This window comes from Phragmites australis, chromosome 23 (genome assembly GCF_958298935.1).
Source record: "Phragmites australis chromosome 23, lpPhrAust1.1, whole genome shotgun sequence".
Lineage (NCBI taxonomy): Eukaryota > Viridiplantae > Streptophyta > Magnoliopsida > Poales > Poaceae > Phragmites > Phragmites australis.
In genome coordinates, this window is record NC_084943.1 from 5,232,339 (window position 1) to 5,247,855 (window position 15,517).

Here is a 15,517-nt window from a genome sequence, read left to right on the forward strand (position 1 = left end):
ACACCGTATCATTAAATCAAATTCATCCAACTGCAATCATACGGCTCCCTCCGTTGTAGTTAGTACATAGAAATTTGGCATCAGCCAAGTATTTCCCATCTACGAATTGCGTATGTTATGCATGTACCGATATCACCACCCTACAGTATACATATGAGGTATAATTATCCGTCAATCATATAATACTTTGAGTCCCTCGCACGTGACATATTCATTGCTCGTATGCTCATAACATTTTAGGACAATTCCCAGCATTAGGGGGGATCAATACCAAAAAAAATGCTAGGAATCAGAATAGAATATCATACACATTCATATTCAGTCCTCATATCCACGTGCCATAGATCTGAACTCTTATTCAGAACATCTTGTATTCACAACGTATTGCAATTAATCTTCCATATACATTTCTTAGTCATAAAGGTGTCATCAAATCTAATTACTTCTATTAATATGCCAGAAAGAGTGGAGGTACCTAACAAAACTACTCAACTCCCAAACCAAAATAAGAAGGGAAGAAGTATGGTCACAAGGGATACAACATCTTGCAAGCATTCTCAGAAACAGGGGGAGAACATCCTCCAAGACAGTAAATGCAAATAAACATCAAGTTGATAGACACATTATGGATATTCACTATCCAAAGCCTATAGATGTTCAACATTCAAAAACCCAACACAAATATGTACACAAATTCAGGCACTGGATCATTAGAACACCCCAACTCAATTGTTTTGAGAAATACACGGAGTTAAACAGGATAATACTTCCACAAACTATATGGATTTCATATAATCAATCAATAAAAAGAGTACAAATTATCGACATATATTTCTCCTCAAAATTACCGTACAACTTTAACTGGATCCAGACCAAAAGTCCTAGACTGAGTGTTTCGTCACTCAAATTTGGTTAAATCAAAGGTGGTAATTAAAGAGAATTGCTTTCGCTCAACAACACAATGTCTTCCCTATGGAAGCAAAATGAATTTTTATTCCATAATTTAATGAAATAGCAAGACTTGTAGCACAAGGGTTCACGTTCAGATCTGACATCAATTACGATACTACATACCACATGGTATGTGTGAAAATTACGTAAGTGCTATATCTTAGTGCTATCACAACGCTCATGTATCTTGCAAACCACAACATGACTGATATTGCATTTGCAGGTAACTTGCTCAAACAGCACAGCTCCAATAACGCCATTAGGCAGGAGTTAAAGAGAATATCCATATATATCTTTATGACATCAAAGATCTAGATTTTTTTTCTATCAAAAATCAAGATATGATCATAGTGGGATATTCAGACACTAGCTATATAACTTATCCCCATAACACCAGATCACAGACTGATTTTATGATGCTATATCCTTCTCATAGGAGTCATCAAAACAGATTCCAGTTGCTACTTTAACCTATCATTCTGAAACACCACATGCATGTGTATAGTTTCGCAAAATGATAAACCACATACAACAATCATGTGGTATTTATTCTACAGAATCACCCTCCATTATCTACAAAGATAATGCTACTTGTATTGCTTAGATTCAAACAAGTTATATAAAAAACAATATCACTAAACATATTACCACAAAATTGTTTTATCCTCATGAGTTACAACAAAATGGAGAGATAAACATCTTGCAAACTAAATCTTACGATAACTTCGTAGATTTATTCACAAAGTCCTTACCAACTTTAACATTGCAAAAATATATTCATGGTATTAGTATGCGACGACATCAAAATTTGCAAGGATCAGGGGGAGTCTCCTGAACCCGCTAATACATCATATGGTACTGTTTTTCCTATATGAGTTTTACTCATGAGGTTTCTCATAAAAGGTTTTAATAAGGCAATATTTACACAAGAATATATATTATATTTTCTATTTTTCCTACTAGGGTTTTTAAGGGAGATACCAAAGACATAACTATTGTTCTCTTAACTTACTTATGGATTTTTTCTTTTAAAGGTTTTCTCATCCGAGTTTACAATGAGACAATAATCAATATATGTTATATCATTTTCTTCTTATTTTCTCACTAAATTTTAAAGAAGTTTTAACAGCATATCACTATATTATTACTATTACTCTCCTCATATTTTTCCCACAGAATTTTTAAAGTTCTTAATATGCTATATATACATGGAACAATATTGATCAAGGAGGAGTTTTTTACGTGATATATACGAGTGACCAAATTGATCAAGGGGAGTATTGTAAAATAACTACCTCTAGTAAAGAGACACCTTTTAGATGTTTAACCATATGATTAATTTATCAACTAACAAGAGTTTTTATTTTCTTTACTTCTTTACCTCTATACAATTACCTGTAATATATGGCACATGACATGACCATATCCTCTCTTAACACACGTATGTGTAAAAGATGTCTCTATACTGATTTCTCTTAGCACACTTGTCGTGCTAAGTGACAAAACCCGGCAACATGATCAAACCGACTGCAAGCTAAGTTACTTACCAAAATAACCTTTCTTCCAGGCTGTCAACAAGCCCAATCTGTACAATACAACAAGCTAACGGCACAAAAGAAGGTATGCCCAAAACATTTTCACTGAATGAAACCAGTTAACATTCAACAATTTAGTCCAGCATCTTTAGTTCATCACTAAAAAAGACTGACATTGAACCATAACCACCAAATCAAACATAAATCTTCACAGGATTGCACAATTAAGCAACGATACTGTGCAACGCAATCCTAAATGGTCGGTCTCCATTCGACATGATGCGCTCAAACACGATAGGTGCTACACGGTACCAACATAAGCACATCGACACGATTAAATTAAGCTGATAAAAGGCAAATTAATGCAGACTAATTCTCTGACCTTTGCCAGGACCAGTCCTGGCATTTTCACCTCTGGCTGATCTTTTGAGTATACAAGGGTAATATCATCACGATTCAAGACAACTTGGTTAGTAAGACAACAAAAAAATGTGTTTACATGAGCAATTGAGCATGGACAAGGTCTACAATTTACCTATGTTACAGGAAAAACAACTGTACTGCAAACTCTCATCGAGTAAAAAAGAATTCTATCCTTTTTCGTAAAACATTCTGAAACTTCCACTATTCGCCTTTGCCATTACCTCAAGCAAAAAATCTTATGTCTACAACTCTTGGTTTGGAAGGGCTGCCAACGCAGCTTGCAGAAGAGAAACATGTTTTGAACGTAGAGTGGAGATTGTGTGTCTTACAGACAGTTCATTGTCCGCAAAAGAAGCATCGCTCCCTCCCAATTCCTGAGCTTGAGCAATCTGACCTTCCAGGAACCTTCGCACACTAGTCTCGACAATATCCATCAGGCCAAGGGATGGGTGGGTATGCATCCATCTGGAGATGACAAACCCAGCCAACAGATAGTGCCCTTTGAGGACAAGCTCAGATATGAAACATGGAAACAAGACCCTACCAAAGAGTAACGACCCATTAATCTTTGATGCCTTTGGTGTGTTTGCTTCATCGTTCCACTGTACAAGGAGATGAGCCTGGAATGACCTTGCAAGATGTCCGACAAGATGACATATGTAAGAGAAAAATTTAGAGTATGCCTCTTCTGAGGTGATCTTCTGCACAATTTCAGATGACAGAACCAAGGCAAGAAGCACATGATCGTCAGCATTTGAAGAGGTGGACACAGTACCTTCCCTCATTTTCACCTCAACCATCTGCAGGCACTGCAGCCTTGGAGCTTCATATGGGAGTAACAGGACAATTTTGAGAGTCATGAAGCAATCCAGAGCAGATACAAGCTCAAGCAAGCTGTGTGCTTCTTCTTCCTCTAGGAACATGCTATGCTTCGAAGATGCTCGGTCCAGAAGTTCAATGATCTTCTGCAGCTCACCAAGCCCAACAAGTTTTCTGATAACCTCCATCCAACAACTGTGGAGGGGATGGACAGATAACGCCGCACCATCTTGCTTTTTCATTGGTCTCTCCAACTCTTCTGGTAGGGCCTCCCAGCCATCATCCCATTCATCACTCCAGTCACTTGTTTCTTTTGGTGATTCATGGAGAGGAACATATTCTTCTTTGGAAGAAAACAATTGTTCCCACTCTTCTAACACTGCTTCCAGAACAGCAACACTCCCAACAGGACTACGTTCTGACAGTTGTAAGAAGCAAGATACTGCAGAATCAAGCGTTGCTAGGTTTTCTGGTGTAATGTTAGCATCAGGCAGAACTGCAGCCACCATCTGAGTAGATCTGAGTGCCACTAGAGTCCCAGTGATGCTGTTGGAGGAATTTATACTCTCATCAGCTATGGCAGGACCTGCCCCATGCTCATACCACGATTCCCATGGCTCAACCTGGGAAACCATCTCATTTGGAAGGGTTTTGAGGTTTCTTCCTGTGATACATTGCATCAGCTGTAGAGCATAGACCCGTAATTGGCTCTCTAGCTGCATGTTTTCAGAAAAGCTGATCAACTTCCCCCAGACACCAGATCTGATCATTTCAATAATGCCGGCATGTTTCCCTGTTGACCAGCTCAGAGAAGAGAGCAATTGATGAAGCAATATTTGATATTCAGAAGAGCCCTCGATCAAATCAGATAAACACTCATCTGTGGTGGCATTGTAAAGTTCTAAGAGATCCAACGGATCACACTCCAACTGTCTCGGACCTCCATAATATACTTCAACTACACATTCAAAAGCACAGCCAGAAAGAACCATATCTCGACAGAAGTATGATGTGTTCATCATCTTTCCACTTTTCAGGCAATCTTTTACATACATGGAGATGGCATCCCATCCTTGGTGCACTGATATGTTATCATTTATCAATAGCTGTCTGAAAGCCCTCATGCCCTGAGATAACCTATCTGACTCTAGGTAGTCTGTCCTTTCATATGGGCAAGCATCAATTGACTCCCCTGGTAGGTCATCAGCAAGTTTAGTCCAAAATGTAAGCAGCGTAGCCAGAGGTTTCTTCCACGAAGGTTCCTGTGGATAGTTTCTTGCTAAGTTACAAGGAAAACAGAGGGTACAATACCTTCCGATAACGTATGAAATATCTGTGGCTGGGAGAGCTTGGATGTACTCCTTGCAACTATCATAGTTCAACTCAATTTCACAAAGGACCGCTTGCAACATTTCATAATCTGTGCAGCTTGATCTTGCTTCATTGCGGCCTTCTAAAGATGCCAGCAAGCCGAGAACATAATGCTTGTAAACACCTTGTCGAGATATGAGTCCTTTGGCCAGTACATCAACATACATACTCACAAGAGCTTGTACCATATCCGCTAGAGAACAGACGGTAGAGGCATGAATATTCTTGCATACTTCTTCATTGAAATGTTCAAAGTTCAGATTATCCAGTCCGGCAATGTTTTTATAGTTCAAGCCATCAATGAAAGAGACTTTCTTGCACTCTTCCTCGAGGACCTTATAATACTGAAATGGTTCAAGCTTATGTGTATGCACATGTTCTGGGTATCTCAATTCTATCTCAATGGTCCTCTTCAGATATGAGTGGCACGCTGAAAGAATGCCATAGATGTAGGAGAGGCGTTGCTTATTATGCCCATTGATCTCTGGATACACATCTGTATATATCATATCAATTACACCCTTAGCTGTTCTGACAATGTCCTCCCGGAATTCAGAAATTTCGTTCAGAATGTCATTGTTATCCCAATATTCAGAGACAAGACTACAAGCGAGAAATCGTAAAAGCACCTGAATCCAAGCAACAATACAAGAGACATCAGAGATGAGAAGTTTACATCAAAAGAAAGCTAGAACAGAGGATATTTCCACAAAGTTCGGATGAGAGAGAGAGAGACCTCAGTTCGTTGCAAGTCATACGTCTCAGCTATCTTTACTGCTTCCTTGAGTATGTGTTTTTTCTCCAGCTTTACAGAGTCAACGAAGGAGAAAACTACTTTTTTTATATAGCTAGCATCGCCAGATAAGAATCGAGATGTGTCTATATCAGGCAATATTTGTTTGAGCATTCTCGCTTGATCAGCCAGTTGTTTCTCATCTTCTAACTTTGATTTCCACTCTCTCCAGAATGTTGTATGTGCCATATCAATCTGATCTAAATCATCTGTCAAAGTAAACGTAAAAACAAAATGAAAATGGTATATATTAGCACAAATTATTCAAACGAAGGAACATCTAACCCGGCTGGGTATTCACCGGTAGAACAGTGACTTAATTGATGCACTGTTGTTTTTAGTACACCAACCTGAATCGACAGAGGTGATCATTTCATGGAATTTGTGAAGCAACAGATGTCTCCTCTGCTCAGGAGTAGAACACTCTTTCTTAGAATTGTTGAGGGAACTATATAACATCCCTATATTCATCATGCTGTTAATTTTTTGATAACATTCTCGCTTTTTTAGCTCTTCCTCTATTAATTTTACTCCATTGAAAGGGTCCACGAGATTCAGAAGAACTGAACAGCCAAGTGCATCATACTCTGCATCAACAGGATGCTCCATTATAGACTTTGCAAGAATCATGATTAGATTATCGTTGGGAGCCAAACCATTTACAACCAACCAATATATGATGCTGATTGTTGCTTCTACTTTTGTTGAAAATCGATATCTCCTAGTGGGATGATCTGTTTTTGATGTCTGGTTTTCACCATCTTGCTCTTCATTATTGCACAATTTCAAAAGCCATGGTAATTCCAATGCAGAGAAGGACAAGAATTTCCTATTTTCTGCCAACATAGACTCCCAAGTATGCACATCTCCATTTGACAACTCCATGCAAACTTTTGACAGCATTTCTTTAACAATTTCTACATGGTTTTTGTCTCTATCATGGTCACTGTCATCTCTCAGGTCAAGTATGTCTTCCACACTTTGCACAGGAAGTGGTGTGATTGAAGATCCATCAATCAAGAAATTGGGAGGATTCGTTCCTGTTGAAATCATTAATTGCTCAAGTTTACCATGAACATCAAGCTCCTTCCAAGCATTTAATAATTCCCCAACAGATTCTTCATCACATTGGCTGAGAGAGAAGCTCAATAGCTTTTCACGGGTACCGGTATCCAAATTGTCAAGTGGAGGACCTCTAGCGATTGCTGCACATAAATCCCACACTGCACCATGACCCTTTTTCGTCAAATTTATACAGATATCAAAGGCTAGTTGAAGGTCACCATTTACCACAGCTTCTCTGGCAATAGCCTCCTCCACAGCAGCTATTTCTTCTCCACTACTTAATCCCAGAAGTTTAGCAACATCAATAATCTCTTCAAAATGAAGATATGCTCCTGTTTGACTTGTAATCACCATACGGATGATCTCCATAGGGTCCTTTACCTGTCTGAACTGAACAGGAAGGATAGTCACCCCAAGATAAGGAAGTCTGACAGTAAGAGCATCAATTATATCAGTTTCTGCTTGAACATTTTTGCTATTAGGTAACAGATTCAAGCATTCCCTGGCCTTCCAAACCTGCAAATGATTGTATAATCCAAGTAAGCATTAATCATAGATGAAATGGCAGATCAGTATTTGGATGACAAACAATTCAGTGACATTAACTCACTTCGTTGCCTGACAAAGTTGAAGCTGAGAAGAAATACTCCCTTGCAGCTTGTATCACTAGATTTTCAGCCTTCTCTGTGGACAAAGAAACTGCACTTGTTCCTCCAAGATAATTCCTGGCTAGTGAAGATTTACCAGCTTTCAAAAGCCCTCTGATAAATTCCGTCAGCATATATTCTGAATCAAGAAAAGGAAATGCCTTTTCTTGGAAGAGTTTTAAATCACGCCACATGTTAGCCCACTCAATGTCCGATCGAACAGGTTGACGTCTGCCAAATTTTGATAGTAGCAGCCGCATAAGTTGCTTTACATTCTTCTCATCTAAGTGAGCACTAAGGAAGAAATGTGTTGGTTTTGGGACCTGTAATCACATTCAGCTATGAATTGCACTGCTAGATGAAAACTATTGGCAAACATGTAAACAATCCACAAAAATGAAAGGAATAACTATTAGTAAGCTTTGCAGTATATTCGTGAGCTCCTCGGCTCCTCTTCTATTGTGTTTCTTTTGTTCTGTTTCAACTCTCACGCACACTAGCAGCTAGCGGGCCGGTATCACACTATGAGCACACGCACACTAGCAGAGTAGCAGTATGCCAGTAGCACACGCACACTAGAGTAGCAGTGTAGCAAACTTGAGCACTTAGCACGCACACAGGTCAAGCAGCCAAGCATACATTGACACGTAGCAGTAGGCCAGTAGCAGTGTAGCACACAGCTCAAGCACTGCTGCACTAGGCACACATAACAGTAGGGAGTAGGCAGTAACTATACTCTAAGTTGTAGCACACATAGCAAAGTACCACACTAAGCAGTTAGCACACATAACAGTAGCTTAAGCACACTAGCATACAATGACACAACAGTACAACTTTGAGAGATGAGAGAGTTATATGTCTTTTGTGCGACATTTACATTGCTATTTGCCTTTTGTGCTACATTTACATTTTCTAATATCGTAGATTATAACTATTAAGCTACATTTACATTATTATTTGTTAATATCCTAGACTATAATGTGTGTATTTGCCACGTGTGTATGGCGTCGCCACGCCACGCGCCATGGCGCTGTAAAGTTGTGAAGGTGGTGGGTCGCCGCGCCTCGCCACGCCGCCGTAACAACCATGATATTCACACTTTCACGGGTGTTAGTGTAGCATTTTAAGTGCACCTATGTGAAAATAAATATCTGAAGGAATGAAAAATGCATATGAAAACAATAGTACAACTTCTTTACGAACAACATCTGCTTCACATGCTCTCCCATTCTAATCGATCCTCTCCCATCCTCCCCAGTGCTCTCTTATCCCCACTTACCAATACTGCCAAAGCCCATCAAAGAAAATAAAAGAAAGAACAAAGACTACAGAATACTCTCCTTCCATCTTCGGGAACAGCTTGAAGCCATTCCTGAAGGTCAGGTTCCTTTCCCATTAAAATTCCAAATCTGCCAATACTTTAGCTTCTTATAGGCCAACTAAATAAATTGAACTGGTAACCACTGCACTAAAAAGATCTTTAAAGTCCATTGGCAGTTAGAATATGAGTGGTCAAAGAAGTAACGGTTGCATGGACTCAAATCACAACAACGGGGTTTTGAGAGTGATGATTATTCTGCCAAGTGGTGGTTCTGTGAGGTACTGAGGTAAATGGTGTACTATGTCGGGGGATTTTGGTTGAGTCTGGCCTTATGAAAGAGGATAGAGAGACGGATGAGTTTTTCCCAGTATGAAGAGGAAAGCATGTGACACAGGTTTTTTCTTTATTTTCTTGGGTAACATATTCGCACAGGTTTTCCCATATAGAGCAGTACTGCTAAAGAAGTCCAAGCAGATATACTGCAATTTCATATTTCACAAATACTGAGGCAGCACTTTTCATGAAGAGGCATCAATACCTGATAATAAGCAAAGAGCCTCCCCACTTCTACATGGCCTTCAGCAACTTTTAACCTCTTCTCCAATATATCAAGATATTTGATATTATTAAGTTCGTAAGGTACTGAATCATAATGATAAAAACCTTCTGGACTGCCTAGACCAGACAAGATATCAGCACACACACATTGCATCTCATCATAAGAAACCACAGAAGAACCAAGAGCTTGCTTAGCATCTTTCAGATTGCTGTCTTCTTCATTAGCCAATAAAGATTTCTCTCTCTTTGTTTTATGGAGTAACTTTGATAATATTGATGACATGGTATTCCACTGGTGAGTTGCAGCGCACACATAAATGCAGTGAACAGATGTTTCTATCATCTCAGCCAGATCCTTGAAGAGCCCATAAATTGGTGACTCCCTGCAACCATTCTCAACGACAGCTAAGCAAATGGAAAGCTCATTTTCAGCAGCAACCTCTTTCAACCATCTAACTAGGTAGGATTCTTTTTGTTTGCCTTCATTACTTGAAGAGATCAAGTGAAATCTCTTTTTCATAAAAGTGATAGCGTTTTCTTCTAGTCGTTGAATAATTGTTTCTTCTTTGACTCCTTTGAGGATGATTTTGAACTTTTCGTAATCAGGCAGATCCTCCCACGTCACAAGGTTCATTATGAACTCATTCAACTCATTCGAGTATACAACTTGGTAGAGGCATTTAATGTCATCAAAAAATGGCTGCAACTCTATAATGCCCTTTTGACATGCTAGCTCTATCATGGCCAGACAATTTTCCAGCTGTCCACTTAAGCAGTCGATGTCCATTGCTCTGCTCTTGTACCACTCACAAAGTTCAGCAACTGATGGCCATGAAAAACCCGTTGAGTGCTTTACAAGTATTTCCGTTTTGATCTCTCCAATCTTGTCCAACTGGGCAGGACAATTGTTTATATATGACACCATCTGTTCGCATTCGACCCAGTCACCATCTCTTAATATGACAATATTAGGAGGGGATTTCCCAGGTAGCAGCTGACTATAAGTCTGAACAGCAACAGTTTCTGGGATAGCAGACAAAATACGTAAAATGTCTGAAGAGATAGTATATGGATGACGCTTGAAGATAAGATTAAGAGCCCCAATTTTGCCACTTTCAACTAAAGCTATGGCAGTTTCCACAAGGGGCGTCAAACGGAATTTGCTATATTCTCCTGCTGAGTACCTGCATAGCAAGAACATCGCATTCAGCTAGAAGAAACTAGTAAGCAGCAAAGAAGCAAAGTCCAATATAAAGTGGCAAGTTGCACAACAATCATATGTGCAATCAACATTGTGACATATTTTGCTAAGAAAGCTAGCATGGACGGATAGTGCAAAAAAAGTGGAAACTGGTTTGAAGATCTGGAACAAGCCAACCTGTAAACTTAGAAATGTCATTATAAAAAAAAAAACTGGAAAAAAAGTCACAAAGCATTCCTTTGAACTTAGAAGGTTAATGACTGGATTCATTTTCCTTTTCCTTCATGTAAAACTACGAATCAGGTTGCCATTGCCTTAAGCTCATTTGGGTGATAAGTGGAAAGCTACGCCGAATTGCTTGAGGGATATACCAGTACTGAAAAAAAATCTCAATTGCCCATTCGAGTATTGGACTGTCACTCAAATAAGCTCTATGCATGCAACGAAATAAGTTAAGTTAATTAGATGTGTATTTGTGCAGGATTAATGTGGCTCAACAACTGTAATATAGTTTTAAATGCTTCCAATATATCATTAATTTAAGCTGGCTGTGTGTCTTTATCCAAAAGAAAGAATGGCGACAACATACCTTCCCATATTAACTCCCAAGAATGTCTCTAACATGTCTCTGTGCCACAATAAACGAAGCCTAATGATGCGACTGTCCCATGCTGAACCGCCCCTGCTATTATTCAACTCAGAAAATTTGTAATTGTCTGTTATACAAAGCCCAAAAGAAAGTAGAGCCCTTAAAGCTGCTTCTGTAGGCCCAACTTTATTTACACATTCTGATAATACAAATACTTGGTCTTTAATATTTGCTAAGTATGAGTATATCTCATGAGTGTCGCCGTCAGAGTGCAACCAGCATGCTTTAAGCACTTCATCCTTATCTAGGTAATATCTGGAAGCTAATTCTAAGGCCTCCTTGTATCGGTTCTCTCTGATGAGAACAGAGTACATTTCTGTTACCGTAACTTTGGAGAATGATATCAGGCTCCAAAACACTTTATCCATCCCCGTTTGCTGATGCTCCCCAGAAACACTAGGAAGGTTAGGTTCCGAGACACTATCCATCTGCTTGTCAACTGGACCATTTCTTTCATATCTGCTAGATTGCAAAATAAAAGCATGTCCTTCAGTAGCCTTTGCCTTCTCCAAGAGTGGTGTACATAAAACTAGGTCATCTTTGGAAACTACCTTGTTTTCAGTGATGTTGTACATGCTAATGCTACCATCCTCTCTTACCACTATGAGAATATTATCTGTCCACCAAATGATGTCCTTAACATCATTCAGACGTTTACCATTTCCAAGAGTATGAAGCAAAACAGTGCGTGCATCACCATCAAGTGCAAAGAGGTTTACAGAACCAGTCAAATCCAACGTAGCAATATGCTTGCCCTGAGGTGAGATTCTGATTTTCGGGGATGAAACAAAGGTTGTTTGATCCTTTGGAGGAGAAAACACTCCTTCCAGCTGAAGGCTTTGAGATGAAAGACTTCCCAGATTTCCATCGAAGTGCAACAAATACAGAAAATAAGTTCCTAGAATATAAGAACAAAAAATTAGAAACAAATACACCATTTGACAAGTTCTTTGTATGTGAAATTTACAAAATAATAGCCCCATATATTCTTACAAGATGAAAATGTTAATATCAAGAGAGAGGATCATCAGACAATATATATAGTGCAGAATTTCAGTAAATAAAGCTATATATTGCAGGACTGACAACCACTGACAAGTGTAGCAGTTGAAAACATATCAACGCATTGGCGTACCAGAATAACCATTGGAGCTGAATGAGGCATTGGAATCTGCAACTAGGACAAATAGCGAATGATGATGATGATAATCAATGCACGACAAACTCCGAGGTAACTTAGTTGACGTCACATCTTCAGTTGATATGGGAACTTTGCACAAACTGGCCTCAGTTTCTTGAGTGTAATCAAATATATGAACCGTGCAGTCACTAGTAAAAATGTAGAAACACGGCCTACAAACATGGATTTTATTAGTTACTGCCAAAATATACCGAGAAATGAAGAATTACAAATACAAGGGGGAAAGATTCTAACTGAAAACAACACATAATCACCTCTGCAAGCTTGAACCATCCCGCACAACCAGATCAATAATGGGAGAAGATAGCTTCAACTGATCCGATGTCCTTCTTGCTAATAACTCTCCATTTTCTTTGATCAAGTAAAGTTCGCTCAGCTCATCCACCACACCAAAAATGCCTTGAGCCTCCAGCCAAGCCCCATTTGTGAAAAATGTCATTCTGTCATTATCTGTACATAAATAATTAGAAAACAATGGTAAAAGTATTAATGAGAACAATTTTAATGCCTAGTGCCCTGCATCATAATCCTGTGACATGCACTGAAGAAAAATGAGCACAAAACAATGTTTCAAATTGTGCCACCATTTTCAAGCAAATGAAAAGAAAAGGAAAGGAAGCAGATCCACATGTCTACGATTGTAGCAAACTGGCAATAGCGCACAACATTTCCAACAACTGAAATTAAAACTGGCCCCTAAGCTCCCAAAGTCCAACTTGGTGTCTAAGGAAATGAAAAAGCATGATGAGTACTGCAAAATATGTACTAGATGAGCATAAATAGTAACAAAATGTTACATGGACTGAAATCCTTTCAATGATCAGTTCAGCTTTTCTTCCCAAGCATGAAAATAACAACTTGCGCTCAAATCCTCTACAATTGGATCACCAAATTTGGAGCCTCCACATATCCTTACATGTGAACTAGCAAGCTAGGCACCTAGAGAGTCACAACAACCTTACTTCTATATAAGCAGCACATCTTATTAATATTACAAGCCTGAAAATGATATTGCCAACAAAGAATGATAGCTTCCACAAGCACCAATTTTCATTAAAAAAAAATGATCATCACAGAAGTCACTTTCATTAAGGATTTTAAAGTTCAAGCACTAGGCAATTTTTTCATTCCAATAAAAATAGCTTAAAAGCATGAGAATTGAGTACGCCCTTTCTTGCATGCTAAGTACACTTAATACCAGTGAATAACATTATAAAATCCAAATCCATGAGGGAACAAGCAGAATGCTCACTCACTTGTGTAGACACCGCATGGCGATGCATAGCCATCGCCCTTCCTCAAGACAGTGATGCTATTCCCAACAGTTATAGCCACATACTCTGCGTTTGGCGAGACAAACAAAGACACGCCATCCCCCCTCCTCCTCCCCCTACTCCTCCCCGAAGTGATGTACCTAGTCCACCTCTCCCTGAGCTTGCTCACACCTGCCAGGGTGGTAGTAGCATGTAGAATCTACTGGTCAGAGCCACTTCTTGGGTTGGTTTGTGAAGGATTTGGATGCGAGAGGATCGTACCTTGCAAGGAGAGATATGAGAGGGCGCCTCCTCCAGCACCTGAGCTGCCACCACTTGTCGCCGCGCCTTCGTGTCCTTCTTGCTGCGTTTGCAAGAATTACGTTACAATGAAGATAACAATCAAGATTTCGCAGAAACCTTATTAGCTCCCAAAAATATTATCACGAACTCTGGTAAATTACATTCTCTGGGAGCAATACGCACAAAATCAAGTACCGCGTATAGAATGAGAGTTGGTCAGACAAAGTATCACCCAAAAAATTCAACAAACTATACAGGAACCAAAACTTGTGACCAATGCGATGAACTCAGGCGACACACCCGCCCGCACAAAGGGGAAATGAAAAAAGAAAATCCCAAGGGAGTCGTATACTCGTATTGAACAGCGCGCAGGAGACAGTCTGGCACCACGTACCCGCTCATCTCCTCCAGCCAGAACCCGCCGGCGATTGGACTCTGCGGCTGGAGGAGGCAATAGGCATGAGAGGAGGAGGAGGAGAGGGAAGGAGAGGGTAAGGGACCCACATGGGGGTTCACGTGGGATCCCAACGCGTGGCGGCAGATTTCGTACAGCGCGTCGTCGCCCTCCTCCGCTGCCATCGCCACCGGCGCCGCCCCGCGCCTCGCCGGAGATCCCCTCCGAGTTCGAACTCGAGCTCAAGTCGAGGGGTTCGTTTCTTCGTTCTTTTGTTTTTTAACCTTTTCCGATGAGGTTGCGTCGGCTCGGTGTCTAAGTGCTCGCTGACAGGTGGGCTAAGCGCATGTACTGGGCCTCGACTCCTCGCTGACAGGTGGGGCAAGCATAGGGCCGGAGCATCGGACGTTTGATTGAGCCGGTCCCTATACTCACGAAAAATATTATCTATTTGAGTTAATTTCTGTATTTTTATATCTCTAATATTTTAGACGTTTAAATTTAATATTTTAGTTGTTATGAAAATTTGTTGTAATAGTTATTTTCATATATTATATCTCGGAATCTCTAGCATACATATCCATATCAAAAAATTATCCATTCGAGTTAATTCCTATATTTTCGTATCTTCCATGTTTCAGATATTCAAATTTAATATTTCAGACGTTATTAACATTTATTGCAATAGTTATTTTCGTATGTTGCATCCTAGAATCTCTTGCGTATATATCTAGATTTGAAAAAATTATTCATTTAAGTTAATTCCTATATTTTCACATTTCCAATGTTTCAGATGTGCAAATTTAATGTTTCAGAAATTATAAAAATTTGTTTCCATAGTTATTTTCGTATGTTACACCTAATTTTACACCACATATGTTTTGTCTGAAATATTGCATGCAACATGACGGGATGTTGCGGTGAGAATTTTTCTCTCGAAATCGGATGCATACAACCAGCTATTTTGATGTATTTTTTCGATGTTGCAAACGTTAACTTCAGATGTTAAACGTTATTTTTAGATGTTGCAATG

General features: G+C 39.5%; 1 protein-coding gene across 2 annotated transcripts; it reads right to left on the reverse strand.

The window, feature by feature from the left end:
* Positions 1–2,682: 2,682 nt before the first annotated feature.
* LOC133906542 (MAG2-interacting protein 2-like) lies at positions 2,683–14,760 on the reverse strand. Of its 2 annotated transcripts, XM_062348482.1 has the most exons (11): positions 14,595–14,760; positions 14,070–14,151; positions 13,791–13,979; positions 12,789–12,984; positions 12,469–12,686; positions 11,274–12,231; positions 9,464–10,667; positions 7,568–7,927; positions 6,243–7,473; positions 5,836–6,101; positions 2,683–5,728 (listed from the first exon to the last, which is right to left on the reverse strand). In XM_062348482.1, exons 1-11 carry the CDS (start codon positions 14,667–14,669, stop codon positions 3,152–3,154), a joined length of 7,356 nt encoding a protein of 2,451 aa, XP_062204466.1. In that variant the 5' UTR covers positions 14,670–14,760; the 3' UTR covers positions 2,683–3,151. The 2 variants fall into 2 exon arrangements, with proteins under 2 accessions (XP_062204466.1, XP_062204468.1); XM_062348484.1 differs by lacking the exons at positions 14,070–14,151; positions 14,595–14,760 and having other exon boundaries at positions 13,787–13,967.
* Between the last annotated feature and the right edge of the window lie 757 nt (positions 14,761–15,517).